The sequence below is a fragment of the Triticum aestivum genome, chromosome 7A, assembly GCF_018294505.1.
Source record: "Triticum aestivum cultivar Chinese Spring chromosome 7A, IWGSC CS RefSeq v2.1, whole genome shotgun sequence".
Lineage (NCBI taxonomy): Eukaryota > Viridiplantae > Streptophyta > Magnoliopsida > Poales > Poaceae > Triticum > Triticum aestivum.
The window spans coordinates 35996268-36016674 of record NC_057812.1 but is presented as its reverse complement, the minus strand read 5'-3'; the positions used below and the strand labels follow the sequence as shown (position 1 = coordinate 36016674).

Genomic DNA, 20407 nt, shown 5'->3' with positions numbered 1-20407 from the left:
TTGATTCGTGTCAACAGGCGCTCTCTTCCGAAAGTCCACCGATTACGTGGCCTCGACCTCATTGCTATCAGCAGCGGCGGCAAGCATGCAACGGCAAGAGGAGTCCAGCGAGGACATTGTGATCGTGGGAGCCGGGCTCGCCGCTGCGCTCAGGCTGCACATGAAAGGGGTGAGGAGCGTGGTGCTGGAGTCGTCCCCGGCGCTCCGGGCCTTAGGGTTCGCCTTCGCCACCTGGCCCAACGCCTTCCGCGCGCTCGATGCCCTCGGCATCGGCGACCAGATCAGGAAGCTCCACCTGCACATCCAAGGGCTGCGCGTCATGTCGGCGTCCACGGGTGAGATAGCGAAGGAAGTGGACTTTAGGGACGAGTTCCGTTGCGTCAGGCGGGATGTGCTGATGTAGGTCCTGGCGGCGGAGTTGCCGACGGGCACCATCCGCTACTCCTCCAGGATCGTGTCCATCGACGACGGCGCCAAGATGCTCCACCTCGCCTGGCAAGCATGCAACGGCAAGAGGAGTCCAGCGAGGACATCGTGATCGTGGGAGCCGGGCTCGCCCCCGCGCTCGGGCTGCACATGAAAGGGGTGAGGAGCGTGGTGCTGGAGTCATCCCCGGCGCTCCGGGCCTCGGGGTTCGCCTTCGCCACCTGGCCCGACGCCTTCTGCGCGCTCGATGCCCTCGGCATCGGCGACCAGATCAGAAAGCTCCACCTGCACATCCAAGGGCTGCGCGTCATGTCGGTGTCCACGGGTGAGATAGCGAAGGAAGTGGACTTCAGGGACGAGTTCCGCTGCGTCAGGCGTGATGTGCTGCTGTAGGTCCTGGCGGCGGAGTTGCCGACGGACACCATCCGCTACTCCTCCAGGATCGTTTCCATCGACGACGGCGCCAAGATGCTCCACCTCGCCGACGGCTCGACTCTCCGGGCAAAGGTGCTGGTCGGCAGTCGGCTGCGACGGGATCAACTCCGTCTCCGTGGTGGCCAGATGGCTGGGGCTCACCAAGCCGTCGCACCCTGGGCGCTCCGCCACGCGGGGCCTCGCGCGTTACCCCCGACGGCCATGGTTTCCCGGCCAAGTTCTTGCTGGCCGGCGTGGCCTGGGTACTTGGGCGGCAGAACGGCTCGTGGTGGCACGGCGGCACGATGGTGCATGCGACGCGGCCTTGGCCCATCGCAGTGGTGCCAAGAACGCGATGCTCGCGGCCAGATAGGCCAAGGCGCGTGGGCTGTTCGGGAACGCGGTTGCCGTTGGTGCATGGTGGTGACGGTCAGGAGCAGTGCAGCAGCGACTCCTGCAGACAGACGTGTGATGCTCGCGACTGCGCACGGGAGGCGGAGGCATGCGAGTGAGAGCCGGCGACGCACATCAGATGGCAATGGCATTGAGGCTCGGCACCGGCACACCAGCGGCAACCAGCAACGCAGCGAGCGGTTGCATCGAGCCGTGATGCGAAAACCAGCATTCCAGCAGTTGCCTGACAGCCCGAGCATGCACTGCTGCGGAGCCAAAGCACGGCGGCGAGTGCAACCTGTTCGGGAACGGCTGCACGCTGGCTAACACTCGAGGCAGCTCCCAAACAGTAATATTTCTACATATATTACACACGTATTCTATTTGTTTCTCTTCACAATTTTTTAATTTCATCGTACATATAGCAATGTATGTATATGCACAGTGCCAATGCATATGATAACAATGCAAGTCCCTCCCATTGCATGTTGTATTTTTTATATGGATTACATAGTTCTGCAAGTGCACATATATATGCCAACAAAGCTAGCTTATACTGGATTTTATTACTATTGTGCTCAAGCTACAGTATGAAGCTTTAATTAGCACTTAATTACTCTTCTTGCTATGCTTGCAGAGGTAGAGGGATCATGCCTCATATGCAGAGTTACGCCTCATATGCAGAGTTACGTATACTTAAGAATCAGGTGCAATCTCATCGTATTTTTATTTACTTTCTACGGCTTCTTCTCCGAGTGCATATTTAGTGTATATATGTAGAACAATGACATCTATGCTGATATGTGTATGCAACTCTCCTTATTTTGTTAGTTTCTACAAGGGTCTGTCACAATTTTGTTTTATTTGTCTGGGGTGATTTATTTCCCACTGCTTGTAATTTGTGGTAGAGAAATTGAGAGGGAGGCCCCACTGGGAGAGTTTGCAGTTTGTGTGTTGATGTTGCTTGCGGTGGTGAATGGGAAGCCGGTCGTGTAGCCGTCTGTTGCGTAGTTATGTGCCGATATTGCTCGCGGTGGTGAATCGGAAGGCCGGCCGTGTAGCCGCCTGTTGCGTACCATGGTGGCAGTGGTCAGCCCTGTGAGGAGGAAAGAGAAGATTGGCATGTAGATCAGTGGGTAGCAAGAGTTTCACGCTGATCACGTGCCCCTCAAACACATGCACGCGAAGATAGACGACAATAAGATTGATCATACGGTTGCGGCTAAAAGTGTAAGTGGTCAGGGGGGATGGGGGATTGAGGAGAGATGGCATGGAACTCACCAAAGTAAATGGGAGGGAACCGATGAGTGGGGAGGGATGCATCGGTGATGGAAGATGGGTCTGGTTGCTGAATTGCTAGCTAGGAGAGCAAATCGGCCAGTTGTGGTTCATGAAAATTTGTGTTCGCTCCGTAGAAAAGCACGAGCATAAAATATGTATACCCGTTGCAACGCACGGGCTCTTTCCCTAGTTAATTAATTAATTAATTAATTAATTAATCTATCCCTAATAATAAAGCACGTATTGACTCCGTGGGTTCACCGTCACAATACGTTTTCTTCTTATGTCATAATACGCTTTTACAATTTGTATGGACAAAATGGTATTAATTAATTTTAATAATAAAGCACGGATTGATTCCGTGGGTTCACCGTCACGATATGCTTCTTCCCGTGAATTTGCGCTTTCAGTTTAAATTTAAAAAGTATACGCGAGGTGGTACTAATAAAATTTGATGCATCCCACGCTAGCCTCGCTAAAAAAACTGTCACGAAACCTGGGCCAGCGCATGAAGGATACGAATCGGCCAGCTAAAAAAACATGGGCCGGCCCATGAAGGATATGATAGGCCAGTTAAGTGCTTTAATTAGCACTTAATTACTCTTCTTGCTATGCTTGCAGAGGTAGAGGGATCATGCCTCGTATGCAGAGTTACGTATACTTAAGAATCAGGTGCAATTTCATCGTATTTTTATTTACTTTCTACGGCTTCTTCTCCGAGTGCATATTTAGTGTATATATGTAGAACAATGACATCTATGCTGATATGTGTATGCAACTCTCCTTATTTTGTTAGTTTCTACAAGGGTCTGTCACAATTTTGTTTTATTTGTCTGGAGTGATTTATTTCCCACTGCTTGTAATTTGTGGTAGAGAAATTGAGAGGGAGGCCCCACTGGGAGAGTTTGCAGTTTGTGTGTTGATGTTGCTTGCGGTGGTGAATGGAAAGCCGGTCGTGTAGCCGTCTGTTGCGTAGTTATGTGCCGATATTGCTCGCGGTGGTGAATCGGAAGGCCGGCCGTGTAGCCGCCTGTTGCGTACCATGGTGGCAGTGGTCAGCCCTGTGAGGAGGAAAGAGAAGATTGGCATGTAGATCTGTGGGTAGCAAGAGTTTCGCGCTGATCACGTGCCCCTCAAGCACAGGCACGCGAAGATAGACGACAATAAGATTGATCATACGGTTGCGGCTAAAAGTGTAAGTGGTCAGGGGGGAGGGGGGATTGAGGAGAGATGGCATGGAACTCACCAAAGTAAATGGGAGGGAACCGATGAGTGGGGAGGGATGCATCGGTGATGGAAGATGGGTCTGGTTGCTGAATTGCTAGCTAGGAGAGCAAATCGGCCAGTTGTGGTTCATGAAAATTTGTGTTCGCTCCGTAGAAAAGCACGAGCATAAAATATGTATACCCGTTGCAACGCACGGGCTCTTTCCCTAGTTAATTAATTAATTAATTAATTAGTCTATCCCTAATAATAAAGCACGGATTGACTCCGTGGGTTCACCGTCACAATACGTTTTCTTCTTATGTCATAATACGCTTTTACAATTTGTATGGACAAAATCGTATTAATTATTTTTATTAATTAATAATAAAGCACGGATTGACTCCGTGGGTTCACCGTCACAATATGCTTCTTTCCGTAAATTTATGCTTTCAGTTTAAATTTAAAAAGTATACGCGAGGTGGTACTAATAAAATTTGATGCATCCCACGCTAGCCTGGCTAAAAAAACTGTCACGAAACCTGGGCCAGCCCATGAAGGATACGAATCGGCCAGCTAAAAAAACATGGGCCGGCCCATGAAGGATATGATAGGCCAGTTAAAAGAGGAACAATTTGATTTGAAAAGGCAATCAATTTACATAGAGCGGGTTGATTGTGTGGAGTTGCAAGCATAATTTGTTGTAGTGTAGTTTCAAAGATGATTTAGACAAAAAACACCATCAAGCATTGCAAATGATGATGTAGAAAAAAAAAATTGCCAGCGAATGAAAAAACCAAATCAGATGGCTTACTGGAGGTTCTTGGTTCAGCTTGTTAGATGGAAGGACAAGGCGGTGGCGATGGAGACGGGGAGTCGATTAGGTAGGAGAAAGAGTTTGTGCAACTGCTGCTCAGTGCGAAAAACAGAGGTAAATAAATTTATTGTTCAGGTGGCGAGATTTAGTCTCCCTTCTTTGTATTCAGCGATGAACTACTGAATGGTGTTGATAAATTCATGGCATGAGTTGTCGAGGAGGACGTCAAAGTGTGGGAGGTTGCAGCCTTGCAGGAGATTAGTCTTACCTTCGCAAATTAGCTTGCGGTCCTGAAGTTGTATGTTTGCTTAATCTAAAGTGTGCATAAATATTTGTGTTTAATGAGTGAAATGTATCCATCTGACTGACATGAACCTTTAGGAAAGGCAGATCCTAAAGTTGGCTTCACTTGGTAGTAACTATGGATACTCTCTCGACTTCACAGTGAAGCGAGGATGAGCTTAGAGGTCATGGCAGAAGAGCCGGTGCTTGAATGAACTAGACATATGCAAGTCAGTGCTTGTATTACTAAAATCTTGAACCACGTGTGATATTTTTTTTCCGTTGCAACGCACGGACACGGATTGGGTCTCCGGGTTCACTGTCGCGGCGTTTTTATATAAAGGTCCCTGTGCATTATAGAAATTAACCCGCAATCATTCCCTAGGTGAAATATTCGTCATTTGAAAGAAAAAGGGTCTCCCGCACGCCAATGCCAAACATCTGCTGCATCGCCCCATGGCTTCGCCTCGCTCGCCACCGGCGGCAGCCACCCCGCCGAACGCGTGTTATCAGTCGACCACCCCACGTGTTAGCTAGCTAGCGTCCACAGGGTAATTGTTTTTCCTTTTTTATATTTAATAAAAAGGTGCATTTTGGATATTCACGGACAGGTAAAAGTCTCCATCTGACAGACGTGTTAGTTGATCTTCATGGACCGGTAAAACCTTCGAAACTATGCAAACTTGCTGGATTGGCTCCACATATATTTTTTTAGTTCGAATTTGCAACTCTGCCGGTGTTGCAGAAACTCGTTGGTGTGTGACCGCACGTCCTGGCGGGCACATGCGAATTCTGCTGCACACACGAGGCTGAGGTGGTTCAAGCGGAGGTCCGCGCGGGGTTGCCGCTCACGAACGTCAAGCAGAGGCGATGCACGCGGCGGCGAGGTGGAGGTTGACGACCGGCGGCGAAATTTGGTGGTGGATGTTGGCCATGGCAGCAGTTGTTTCTGTGTCCATGCCTATTTTAGTCGAGGAGGCCACCGCCGGCGGAGACCTCATCATCGCCACCACCACAGGGGGTTAGCATCCGGTCGTCCCGATAGGCCTGCGACGACGATGCTGTGGGATCCAGCTGTAGTCGCCCTCCCCTATCCCAGCTACTACAGGATCTAGCTCCCCTATCCCCTTTCCAGTCTTGCATTCTGAAACATCAGTTAAGTTGCAAGAATATAAAGTACAGTGGAGGTTGGCTTGGGATCATTGTATGGAGAACCAATTTGATGATCAAGGAGGCGGCAGACGCTCACTTGTAAATCGGTAGGTAGAAGGCAAGCGTTTCGCTTCAATTATAATAAAAAGATTAAAGTTTCAAAATTCTTTAATTATTTTAAAATAAAGAAATATTTGTGTTTTTCATTCCATGCACCACTACTCTTTCATCAGATGGAAGATGTTAGAGTGGCTTCTTTACCTCCATGTGTCATACTCCGAAAAGCGATAATATTATAACTTATTATCAATGTTTGTCGGAATTGGATATAAGAAATGTCGCGTACTGTCTCACGGAGGAGGTTTCATGATAATTTAGCCCGTTGCAACGCACGGGCATTTGTACTAGTTAATAATAAAGCACGGATTGACTCCGTGGGTTCACCGTCACAATATGCTTCTTCCCGTAAATTTACGCTTTCAGTTTAAATTTAAAAAGTATACGCGAGGTGGTACTAATAAAATTTGATGCATCCCACGCTAGCCTCGCTAAAAAAATTGTCACGAAACCTGGGCCAGCCCATGAAGGATACGAATCGGCCAGCTAAAAAAACATGGGCCGGCCCATGAAGGATATGATAGGCCAGTTAAAAGAGGAACAACAATTTGTATGGACAAAATCGTATTAATTATTTTTATTAATCTCTCCCTAATAATAAAGCACGGATTGGGTCTCCGGGTTCACGGTCACAATACGCTTTCTTCTCATGTCATAATACGTTTTTACAATTTGTATGGAAAAAATTGTAATATACACGAGGTGGTACTAATGAAATCAAGTCGTGTGCGTCGAACGATCGCACCGGCTCCCTTCCCTGCTGGGCTTGGCTGGACCCGTTTTTCTACTTGCAACGAATCAACGGCTGGACTATCAAAAAATAAAACTATCAGAGACTCAAATTCGGAAACGATTGGTTTTTCCTTCATACTACGGTGTTTTGACTGTGACCCACTCGAGCTCCACATCCCTCGCCGCTTCCTCAACTTATCTCAACTGCCAGCGCGCCGGAGGATGAGCAGAAGACGGAGTCGTTGCGGGCCGGCGAGCAGGTACTTATCTCAACTTCCAGCGCGCCGCCACCACCTGCCGCTCCGCTGCGTGCCGCCACCACCGCCTCGCGCGCCGCCCTGGTCGCCGCCGCCGGCCTTGCGTCGCCTCAACGCCCGACCCCCGAGTCTCGCAGGCCCGCCACACACCTACTCTCTTCCAACAATTCCGTGCATCCCGGCTCGATTACTTCAGGGAGGAGGAGGATGACGACGAGGCAGAGCTGCTGGACACGGTCACACGGCCGCCTGTCCCGGGAAGATCTGCAGCAACGGTGGCCTCTGGTGCACGCGGATGTCTGTGGAGGCGGAAATTTAATTCGACCTCACCTCGGGCTGCCGGCCTCCCCAAGTTCCTGCTGCCGGCGCCCTCCCGAAGCTCCTGCCGGCCTCCTCCCTGAGCCCCAAGCACGAACAAGGTACTGTGCTGCACACCTGAAAGTCACCCAGCTACTCCTTGTAAAGCCAAATCCCCTTTTGAAATTGAGCAGTTGACCAAATTAACTAGGAAACCCTTGACGGCAAGTTACTTCGGGACTGATAGAATCACCACAAATTGAGATGAGGCATTCAAGCGGGCTGGACACACTGACACTCGAGCAGTAGGATCCCTTGAACTGAAGAAATGAATAGGAAGATACATGCAATTTAAGGTAGGCGCACACTAACGTCTCAGTATCAGCACCATAATTTGTGTGTGTGTGTATGAATTTTTTAGTTTGTCTCATGATTGATGCATTCACCTTAGTACAGTATATCTTCTGTTTCATGTGTTTTCTGTGTAAAAGTTGGGTCCCGATGACCAATAAGCAAAGAACAACCTTCTCCAACTGACAGTGTTATTCTCCTAAACAATTTGCCATTTTGGTATTTGCATGGGGAATAAAGAAGAACATTCATCATTAGTACTTGAAGAGACTTGCCTGGTTGGGGCAGAACAGGATCTGCTATAGTGCATGTTACTTGACTGCTCACTGTACGACTTCAATAAAATCAAGGTCTTTTCCTGATGCAAGAAAATGTTTTCTTGCTGCAATGGTAAGCTATTCTGAATCCATCTTATAATGTGGCTGCTCATGTTTGGTGCAGACGTAGCGCATGGCAGGGAGATAAAGTGTTGAGAAAAAGGACGACGATGTAAAGGGCAGATGATAGGGGATTACTCAATAAGTATGCGGAGCTGCTATAAAGTTTCCTCCTTTCTGTATAGTTATTTCACTATCCACCTAAATGTCATCCCATGTATATGTAGGAAACTAATTTTGTGTTGCTAAATTTTCTGTATATATTTAATATTATTCAGTGTTAAACTAATAATGATCGAAACAATGCTAGACTTACATGTTGATTCATCATTTGTAGACTTTTGGTTACAACGGATAGATATGAGCAGTTTAGCACTATTCTTGCTTATATATCAAAAAATATTATGATCAGCAGGCTAAATCTACCACACGGGTCGTTAGCTCTGTTACCGTAACATTGCACCATCCTAACACGCGAGGAAAATAATTTCACAAGATTCTCATATTAAGTATCTATTCAAAGAGGTATGTGACAATGTGCGGGAAGGAGAAATTCACTCGGTAACAACACCGATGCTACGGCTTGCATGCTGAGAGTTGAGACCTGGTGAGCTTACTCGTACTATTGTGTGATGTGTTAACTTACTTTTGTAGTTTCTATATGCCAACATATATCATGCTGTTTTATGGTTAGTAGTATTTCAACATAATTTTTCTATTCATGCATTGAAGCAAAACTGCAGTTAGTTGCTACAGAGCTAGGAGATCTTGGTGTATAATAAAATATATTAATATGGAGGGGTTCCTTTGTCACCTGATTTGATAAGGTATATAGTACGGAAGTTTTTTTATTTCATAATCATATTCTTGATGTACTGTTTAACGTATTTTCTTTTCAGAGATTTGCCCTTCAAATTTTCTTGTGATAGCTAATTGCCTTTCTGTAAAACTCTTTGTGCGGATTAGTTGATATGATCAATGGTCAAACTGTTTGAGTTTCAAAATCATTTTAACATTTCAAATTTGGGGGTTGTATATATACAACCGGCTATCATGTGTATCATGCATAGTGATCTACTTTGTTCTGTCTGTTAGCATTAATTAATGTCTACTTCTTGATTATATTTGATATACTTCAGATAGTGAGCATGATTGTGGGGATGGTGCGTATGAGGATTTTTTTTCCTTCTCCCATTGAAACACACAGGTATATTTGGGTTTATAATATGGGTTGTTGCCCCAGTTGCTTTTGCTTGGTGATAATGGCAATGCAGTTATCACCATGTTTGCACCGTTCTTCACATGCACATCCCTAGGCTCCTTATGTTACTGTTCACCATCACTGTTGATTATTTCTCCTTCTATTCTGTTATCCAATAGGTATTCTCTTACTACATATAAATTTGGAGGACAAAGCATTTATTCCGTTGATATATTAAACCCCAAATTGCTGACATTTATTCTGTTGATATATTAAACCCCAAATTGCTGACATGTAACGTCTTCTATCTGAATTTGTTTCATAAAATTAATCATTGGTTTAGTTTGATAGATTAAACCCAAATTAGTTTATGGACTGAACTAGAAATAACACAATCACATATTAGTTTTCTTTTTAAATTTCATAGTAGAGATTTAGCCGTCGATGACCCACTACACGTGGATGCCACATCTTTTCTTCCTCACCTATCGCGCGAATTTTCAATGCCGGTCCACTGCGATCAGGGTGCTGGAGGCTCTTGGGCTTGCAGCTCGCATGCTTGGAGGTAAGTTTTGTAGCCTCCCGTTGCAACGCACGGGCATTTGTGCTAGTTAATAATAAAGCACGGATTGACTCCGTGGGTTCACCGTCACAACATGCTTCTTCCCGTAAATTTACGCTTTCAGTTTAAATTTAAAAAGTATACGCGAGGTGGTACTAATAAAATTTGATGCATCCCACGCTAGCCTCGCTAAAAAAACTGTCACGAAACCTGGGCCAGCCCATGAAGGATACGAATCGGCCAGCTAAAAAAACATGGGCCGGCCCATGAAGGATATGATAGGCCAGTTAAAAGAGGAACAAAGCCGAAGATCCTCACGGGGATCGAACACAAGACTTCACGCAAGAAACCACCCTGAATGTACCAGCTGCGCTAGCGTAGGTTATCTGTCACAATTAGCCGAATTTTCTTATGTTAATCGGCTTCGCCCGTCTAGCAGAATTTCTAGGTTGATCTGTCTTGGGCGTCAGTCCATCCATCCATCCTTTGCGACGTGGCCCAAGAATACGGTAAAAGTAATTACTCGATCGAACTCCTAATCCTAACCTCACGAACTGTTCACAAGATAATCCCATATCATTTTTCTTTATAAAATTCCACCAGTTTTAAATATGTTAGTGAGCTCAAAACAATAAGCAGCCTCGAATCAAGGATTCTTTCAAAGAAGGAATTAATGGGAGAAAGACCCAACATATATTGGCCTAAATCGGTGTTTATAAAGAGAGAAGTCGGGAGGGAAAGGAATGAGGGAGGACAAAGAAAATGGAGAAGCACACAAGGAGATGGAGACCACGAGGTGCATGATAATAGAAGGAGGGATTGCGGAATTATTTAAGAAGGAATCAGCGTTAAACGGGAATTGAGGGCTGCCATGCATGATTTAAGAAGGAATCAGCATTAAAGGCAATTGAGGGCTGCCATGCAAGATGCGTAATTAAAGGGTGGGGATCAATATACTTGAATGGGCTGGTTAGTTTCTCGACCAACAATTATGTGTAGCGTTACTCGGTGGGATGTGCTCTGGCAAAAAGAAACTGCGACCATTTTTTTATCAAGCATTCTGACTTGAGAAGAAATCCAAAAATATGACAACTTATTTCATGGAGGAGCCGATGGCTTCATGACATCAGAAATTATCACCATCCTAAGTGGTAGGTGTAGGGTGTAGCTCACGGAGAGTGTCCCTGGTGGCCAACTCGACGGGATTAGTTTTCAAAGTATAAACACTCCCTTGCGCTGGCGTGTCTCAATTGCAGGTGTGTCATGTAGAGGCTGAGATCACCGTGTTTGGATTGGTCACGTTCGAACGCATTGCCTTCAGGTGGACACTGTGGCCACTATTGATGAGGATGGGAAGGAGTATAATTTCAACTAGAGGGCATAGACCTTTGGAAGGTCATGAGTTGTGTTTACTGAGCTAGGCGCAAAGGATTTTTTTCTTCCGTTGCAACACAGACATTTTTAATTAATGCACTTGACTGCTTTTATTAGTTGAGAAACATTTTTTAAACCCATCCATATATTAATTAATAAACCCATCCATATATTAATTAATAAACTCATGATCCCTCACTACCTTGCCAACCCTTGAAAATCCTCTGCCACCATGAAGCTAGTATCCGCATATTGACTGGGAAACAAGAGTTTAGTTTTTTTTTAGGGGTAGGAACATGACTGTTATGTTAAAGCTGTAACATTTTCCCCTCAAAAAAAAAAGCTGTAACATTTTTTAGGAAGTTATTATTTTTGAGAATTTTTTTAGGAAGTTATAAAGCTGTAACATTTTTTTAGGAAGTTAAAGCTGTAACCTGATCGTAATATGCAATTTCGGCCTCGTTATTACGTAAAATAATGCTAGTAGAAAGCCCATTAGCCCCTGCGCCGGGTTCAAAAGTGGAAAACCCCGTAGCCGCTATTGCAATGAGTCAGTAGAGAAGTCACGTCTTTTTTTTTAAAACGTAAGCGCTTATATACACATGCATACACTTATTCATATGAATGCACACACGCACATTCTATCCCTATGAGCACCTCCTAAAAACTGAGCCGGCATCTCATCTTGAAATTTACGAAGTCATCGTAGGCACCTCGTCGTCGATGGAAACGCCTCCTTCCAATTAATGCGCATTGCCGGAAATCCTGAAATAAATTCAGCAATAAATGCGAGCACCATGACTTAACCCTGATGGGCTCGGATACCACAGTTCCTCAAACCATCCAACCACTAGGGATAAGTCGCGTCCGCAAGAAAGTAGCACCCGCACCTGGGGGCGGCAGTTCATCCAGGGGTTATTTACCCGCGCCTCGCCGCTTGCCAGAAAACCGTCTTTCAATCCGTCCGTGTCGGCGGAGAAAGGAGATCACGGAGGGTGGAGGACAAGGTCAGTTCCTCTAATCCCTCCCTTTTGTCCCCTGTAAATCTGCCCTTGCGGATCGATCTTGCGGGGCGCCGCGGCGGCCATGGAGCCGGATCTGGACATGGCGGCCACGAGAAAGAAGCTATAGGACGAGGTGCTCGGTAGGACTGGACGTCCCAGCGAGCTTTTCGGCTCGTCCCGAAGCTCGCTCCAGCTCGGCCCGTTACAGCTCGGCCCGATACAATGAACGAGCGAGCCCAGTTGGAAAAAGTGGCCCAATTCCTGACCGAGCCGGGCCGAGTTTCGCCCGGTCCAACTCGGTGACTCGCTCGAGGCCCAGCCCAATTCGTCCATCTCCATCGCACGCAACGCATTAGGGAACAAGAGAAGCAAAGAGAGCGTCGCCTCCCCCTTTATCTGCTCTGTGCTGCCTCGCCCCTTTCTCTGCTCTGCGCCACAAAGCTGGATCGACGGCGACGAGCGACGCCGCGTCTCCTAACCGCACCGACAGCAACGGGCTCGACGGCGACGGGCGACGCCACGTTCCCTCACCACGCCGGACGCAGACGGACGCGCCTCCCCTGGTTTCTCGCCGAACGTGACGAGCAGGAGCAGGTACCTCCTTCCTTTCCAATCCCTAGCTGCAACTCTCTGAACTACTATTACGCATGGGATGGATCAATTGATGGATGGATCGATGGATGTACTCATGTAGTTCTTCTGTCCCACTCCCTAGCCGTAGGTGTCTAAACTAGCATGCATCTGATGGATGGATGGATGGATCGATCATCGATGGATGGATGGATCGATCAATCGATGGATGTAGTCATGTAGATGTAGGCCTAGATGGATGGATCATGGATGGATGTATTGTAGCCTGTACGGCTAGATCTAGAAGAACCGGATGGATGGATCATGGATGGATGGAGTTATAGGGCAGAGTGGATCAAAATTTTCATTGATTTCATGTGTAATTAGTTTTCTGTTGTTGATGATCTACTTGCTGTAGCACAGCAGCTTGAAAAAAAACTACTTGCTGGGAAATTACATTGATTCCATGTGTAATTAGTTTACTTCTGTCGATGATTGACCGTGTGTTGTTTACTGATGTGTGCAGAGGCCTATCGTCGCAACAATAGACAAGGAAAAGGGGAAGACGAATGGGAAGGAGAAGGAGAAAGAGAGGACCTTGGACTCCATTATGAAGAGTAAGTTGCCGGTCTCGGGGACCTCCGCCTCGACGTCCCCCTGACCCCACCGGCGCTGGCGTGCGTGCCGGAATCGCCGCTGCCTCTGGCTCCGCAAACGACTATGAGAGGGAGGCTACATCTTCCCAGGTATGTGCGTGCAAAATATATATTTGTGCAAGCTCATGTATGTGCTGTTTTTGCTTTTTGAAAGTAAAATTTATGTGTGCCCAAGCTCAGATGTGCTGTTTTTGGTATCCAAATGTGAAATATATGTTTGTGCAAGCTCATGTGTGTTCTTTTTTTGGTGTCCAAATCTCAAATATATGTTTGTGCAAGCTCATGTGTGTGCTGTTTTTGCTATCCAAAAGTCAAATATATGTGTGTCCAAGCTCATGTGTGTGTTGTTGTTGTGTGCTAGGCAATGGAGCGTGATAAGCAAGTGAAGGAGGATCATGAAGATGTGGAAGAGGATGAGGAGGAGGACGAGGAAGAGCAAGATACTTTGTTTGAGGTGCCGTCTGGGGTTGGTGACAAATCAGATTTAGATGAATTTGCGGATAGTGAAAATTTCTTTGTTTCGCTGTCAATATTTGATGTTTTTGCTGTGTAAAGTTCAAACGATGTGCTGTCCAAAATTCAATAGAAATGCTGCACAATTCCTTCTCTCATATCTGTTCCATTGTTACAATTTTTGTAAAAGAATTCAAAGAAGAAAACTTATTTTTCATTACTATGACCATTTCTTAAAACAATATACTGTTGGATGTTTCATTTTAAGCAGTATAAACTGTTTTTCTTTCAAAATATGGGTTTAATTGCTGCAAAACAATCAAGATTGTGGACTATATACAAAGGTTCTGTTTTCTGTAAGTAAAAATGAAGACTGGTGGCAGCTGGCTTTCGAGCCGGCTCGGTCTGAGCCGAGCCATACCCAAAACGAGCTGAGCCGCTTGAAGTAGGCTCGTTGGCTGAGCGAGCCGAGCCGAACCGAGCCGCTCCAGAGCGAACCAAAGCCAGGCTCGGATCAAGCTCGGCTCGGCTCGGCTCGGCTCGTGTCCAACCCTAGTGCTCGGCACCTGGCTGTGGGACAAGGAGCTGGACTCCATCACGCAGGAACAGCAAGAGCGAGACGACGAAGGCGATTATGAGTACTATGAACCCGAGGAACCACACGAATCAGACCAAGAAGAAGAGGAGCTCCACTTTGGTGGTTCTTGGGGATACGGGTATACCTTCTACTACGAGGACGGGAACCCTTATTACGTCGCCGACATGGAGGAGATGTGGGAGAATCAGATGCGGTTTCCGCAGACCATGTCCAGCGCCAAGAAATCAAGGGGGGGTCTGGGAGGGGTCTCTTCAGGTTGAGGGCCCGTGTCAGCTCGATCCAGGTATGTTATCTGCGCAAAGCTTGTGTAAGTGGCCACGCTTAATTGCAATTATGTGGTTTTTATTTTGCGAATCCACTTAGTTTTAAGCATAATACTATATGATGGCTACTGTATATAATTTGAATCCAAAGATTCTAGAACATCACAGCCTGACAGATTGGCGGTCAATTTCTAAACATCAAGCGCCTGTTGGTTCATAAGTAGAATTTTTTATAAATACTGCCTGTTAGAATTTCTGTTCTTATTTTGATTTGCAGGATTGAAAATCATATGTACTTTTCTTATGGTTTATTTGGCATGCAATTCCAAACAAAAGTTTTGATTCAGTCCAATCTTATGAAAAAATAGGAAAAAACTAACGCCCACACGTGTGGCATCTTGCACATCACCCACACGCCTTCTTTACCATTCATTTTGTCACATATGAACAGATGACATAAGCAGGAATCGTTTTGGTTTTCCGCTTAAAAATGTTTTATCTCCCAATTAAAAAGCCGAATTAAAAATCCGCTTTCACCATTAAATCCGTCTCGACGAGATCTTCAAAACTAGACCCCATGTTGATATGTTTTGACGAAAAAAAATTGTCAAGAAGTTGCCATGATGTTTACATTGTAGTTGACATATGCTTAAACTAAAGTTTCCATGTGGCAATTTCAGTTTGTAGAGCATGTCAATTTTAGTATTTTGATGATGGCAACTACAATATTTTTACCATGAAAATTATTTTTTGTATGAACCATGTCAATTTTAAGTGCATGTATCATGGCAATTTTAATTTATGGTTCATGACAAGTCTAGTTTCTTAATTTCCTGTTTTATAAATGTCAAAATTTACTTTTAAATGTAGAACAAAATAGCTGAAACATATCATGGCAACTTCAGTGTAAACACCATGGCAATTCATGTGCAATAGACATGGCAACTTTTAACCCCAAAAAATCATCGAAATATATAGATATGAGATCTAGTTTCGAAGATCTCGTCACGGGGTATTTAATGGTGAAAACGGATGTTCAATCGAATTTTTTATTTAAGAGATAAAACATTTTAAAAACTGGAAATCCAAAAAGATTCTCACATGCATGCATGCGGTGACGTGATGCGGTCTATGTATTATAGGGCGTGTGGGTGAGTTTCGCTCCCACCACACGTGTGGTCGTTAGCGTTGTCCAAAAAATATTTGTTTTTGACAGCTGTGGCATGCACCTTATCCTTCAGGAAAATTTCTTACGTTTTTTATGTGAATCCACTTAGTTTTGAATCCTGCAAACCAGCCGAATTATCAGGCCTCAAATATGTTTGTACCGGTGGCAAAAATTTAGAAAGTTTGACGGTATGCCTTTATTGAAAAAAAATGGTTTGCATGTACATGCCCCTTTGTAGCTCAAGCAAGTCATATTCTGTATTTCTACACCATGTTCAGTGATTTTCTTGTGAACCAAGGGAAGGGAGTTCCATAAGTCATAAAAAACATACCAAAGCATTTGTAAGGAGAAAATTTGAGAGAAGTCTTCCTTGGGTTCTATTCTAATATTCCCAAGTTCTAACCCATATGACGTTATACATGTATCGACATCACAACTTTTGATATCTAATGATTTGTTTTCATATTGCCTGCAGTGCCTCCATTGCCCAGATGGGAAAACCGTTGGGTCGACAAAAGAGAGAACGAACCTTGTCGACGAGCTATCCAAGTTTTTAGTTTGAATTTATCGTCACCTCATGATGCCGCGTTAGAGGTGTACGGTATGATTGCGTTCTGAGATGTACGAAACAATCAACTACGCAACTATATCTTTGAATACTCTAGAGACAAACCAAGTAAGCTTAAGCCGGTGAGTTATGTTGTACCTTTTCTTATTGTACTCTTTATTGAAGACTATTGAAGAAACCTCCAGGATATATGTCTAACTATACAATATACAGGGTTCTTATAAGCTTCAACCTCTACTTAACCCGCATCAAGGCATCTATGCGGTTGGGCTTGTGCTAATTGAATATCGTTTGCTAATTAAAGACCGAGAAGGTGAAGATGATAAGGTGTTATTAGACGGATATTCGGTCTATGCTCCATCTTTCTATGCAGAATATGAAAGGCTCCATTGGCACATTAACACTGGCCACCACGGCAGCGTCGATCTAAGAATGGCGTCTATCCCAAAGGCCGTGTTGGCTGTGTTGGAGTGTGAGGTGCATCATCTTGGGGACAATTTGTTTGATTCACTTACAATAACTGCGGTTTATCGTACCATGCATGGGGGTGCTTTTTCAGTCTTCAATGGCAAGTTGAGTGTTTGCAGGCTGCCACCGGTCACAGTTTGTGTGGATTACACCAAGAATTTGACTATAGACTTATACACGCACAACAGTCACTCAGGTGATAACAATTGCTATCCTGATGGCGTTGTTGGTGATTCGAAAATTCCCGGATATTTTCATTACGACATTGAGGATATTATGTCTGACACCGTGTGGTTTGAACCGCAGAAGAACGGAAGCTCTACAAAAAATTCAAGTAATTTGTATGGTCTTGTAATGTCCGTGAAGGTCACATGGTCTAGCTTGTGTGAACCATGTCAGTAAGATTTATATGTGCAAGGTTTGTACACTTCCATATAGTAGTGATTTCTTATTTCTTAATTGGCATTGACTAGTTTAACACCTCAAAATGCTTCTTAGTCACTACTAGTAGTGGTTTCTTTTTCCTTTTTCACCCGACTAGCTATTCGGCACAAGAAAAAAAGGCGGACAGAAAGCTTTCGTGATATAGCAGCTTTTACAGAGTATTATACCAACATTCGAAAACCATGAGATGTACTCGAGTGCATGTACAAAAAAAAAACTACTTCTAAACAGATCCAAATAAAATCTGAAATGCAAACGATTGATCTGCCATTTACAGATTTAAAGTTTTGTGAAAATTACAATTCATTTGCGGGGTGTAGAAAATAATAAACCCGGAGATCATTTGAGATAATATAATTCTACCTCCACAAAGATGTTGACTAGGTTGGTCGAGGTGGGCTCCAAAATGCTTCAGAGGATGCATGTGCTGCGAAGGATTAGAAACTAGCGCGAGGAGGACGGGGTGCACACCTATAGGTGTTCGACCGCCAGCTGCTTGAGCTAAGAGATGAGAACGACAGTGTAAGCCTGCAAGGCATGAAGCACAAAAATCCATTATTGGGGCACTATCAGTGATTGGCTCTTAGTAAGGTTTTGTAGGAAAAATGCTGAGGTGAGACATCAATTAAAGACGAGAGATATGAGAATTATATGTTGGTGAAATACGACTCTTAGCACATTTATCTAGGTATTGAAATTAAATTCTCTGATTTTTTTTTGCGGATAATTAAATTCTCTGATCTGGTGTGACTTCTCTCTCTATTTTCTCTCATTCGATTCTCTCTACAAACAGACTACAATTTTAGATGCAAACATGATTCCTGAATGAATTAAATATAACAGAACCTAGATATGCAACACATAAGTGGTTGTAATTTCAACACTTAGGACGATGTGTTTAGAACTATTGCTTGGGCATGCCCTTAGAATAGTGCACTACAGAAAAAGAGTAGTGCGCTGGAGTTAGTAACAAGAATTTCAATGGACACCACGAATGTGACACACAGCAGTTAAATCTCTCATTTCATTCTAAAGCCAAAATATTGTTTGTCCAAACATTAATGAGTGTGGTTTTTCAGAGCTCGAGCTCCATGATACTCCCATGAACAGTAAAAAATAGTAAACAAGGTCAATAAAAATCTGAAACTTTGTGGCATGTATTATGACCAAATGTAGATGCTTGCAAAAAAATTTGGCCACATAACATTCTATGACCACATACAAAAAATATTAAAAAAGTGTTCAAACTTGTGTGCACTATTGAGCAGAGCTTCTTTTTTTTCTTGAACTCGTAGGATGTCATGTGGGCACCAAATTTTACAAGCATGTAAGACATTTGGTCAAAACTCATAAACAATGTCACAAAATTTCAGATTCTTGTACTTTTTTTAATTTTACTGTTCATGAGGGTACTATGGAGCTCGACCTAGATTACAACTTTCTGAACATTAATTTACCAATATCCTTACAATTTCTAGTTGCAGAACAATACTTTCACGAATGTTTTAAAATTTTAGTTACATTTGCAGTTGGAAAAGGCTTAATTTTGCACCAAAATCAGCAAAAATTTGGATGCCGAGAGATACACGGAGTGTGTTGGAATGGCTACGTCCAAAGAAGTGTGCGACCTCCGGTTTAGATGAAGTGACCAGCCACCCATTGAAATGCTAATATTTTCTCATTCCAGCCGCACTGCACACCTTGCCTAGCTCATGCCAGCACGTGCGCAACACGAGGATTAGGCTGGTCGTAGTGGAAAATATCATATATTAATATCATGCATATGATACTAGTGTATGATAGTACATTCATAATGCATATAGTATCACATATGGTCTTATTTATTTCAATGCATGACACATGGTAACATAGAATTTATTATGATACGATATCATAATATTGATGGGATTCCTAATACAATACTCAACTCTCTCTCTTTCTTCACTTAATTAATCCTATGCCACCTCATCAAAATTACCTAGTTGGCAATACTAGCTATGATCCTCCCATTATGAGTAGCCTTAGAGCAAGTATAATAAGGTCATGTAGGCGGACTATAAGACTTTATATATTGTATATTTGCTGAGTTGGATGAGAGAGAAGAGAAGCGGACCGTAGATTTATAGCCGGTTATAGCACATGCTCCAAGAAGCTATGTGAGAGTGTATGATAGGTCATGTGGTAAAAAGTAGTATTTCCTTGTAGCCCACTACTATACCTGTTGACTATTAGAATGACTATAGATGATATGGCAACATGTTATAACCATCGGTCGGCTATCTATCTATCTATCTATCTATCTATCTATATCTTCTATACCTATACTAATTTGTGACTCCCTAAAAATTCCCATGTTAATCAGTAATTATGAACCGCTAATCAAGTGGGACCGAATTATTACGGTGTAGATCTAATCTTTAATCTAGAGAAAAAAATAGGACCAAAACTGATTCTTTTTGGAAAAAACAGTTTTTTTGGGCCCGCAAGAGGCTCCGCGTTTAATCCCAAAAATATCTAATCTAGAGTGAGAAGAAAAAAAGCTAATTTTGTAGGCCCACACAAAGCTCCATCGTTTATAGCTTTAATCCAGAGAAAAAAAATAGGACCAAAACTGATTTGTTTGGAAAAACAGATTTTTTGGGCCCGCAAGAGGCTCCACGTTTAATACCAAAAATATCTAATCTATAGTGAGAAGAAAAATAACTAATTTTGTAGGCCCACACAAATTAAGCTCCATGGTTTATCTTCTCAGAAAGTTAAAATTATATTCTACCATCCGATCTCCTAGGTCTTTCCAATCTAATCGTACTTGCATCCCATCCAGCAGTCCATGTTTGCCCCCGTTCTCCCGTTTCCTAGGTAGGAATCCGCCCCCTCTCTGTAAATGTCTACTTCGGCTCAGTTTTCACATAGATTGATATCGATCATGAAGGACACGTGTGTGCTCTGCAGATCCCTAACTCTCGGGAGCTCCATGGT

At 44.1% G+C, this 20407-nt stretch overlaps 1 protein-coding gene and 2 pseudogenes across 1 annotated transcript; all 3 read left to right on the top strand.

Annotated features, from left to right (window-relative positions):
• Positions 1-85: 85 nt before the first annotated feature.
• Positions 86-403, top strand: LOC123152913 (monooxygenase 2-like). The gene has a single exon (XM_044572288.1). The coding sequence runs from the start codon at positions 86-88 to the stop codon at positions 401-403; it is 318 nt and encodes a 105-aa protein (XP_044428223.1).
• Positions 404-501: 98 nt separating this feature from the next.
• Positions 502-1352, top strand: LOC123152912 (monooxygenase 2-like; annotated as a pseudogene).
• An 8392-nt stretch (positions 1353-9744) lies between these two features.
• Positions 9745-17386, top strand: LOC123152910 (uncharacterized; annotated as a pseudogene).
• Positions 17387-20407: the final 3021 nt, after the last annotated feature.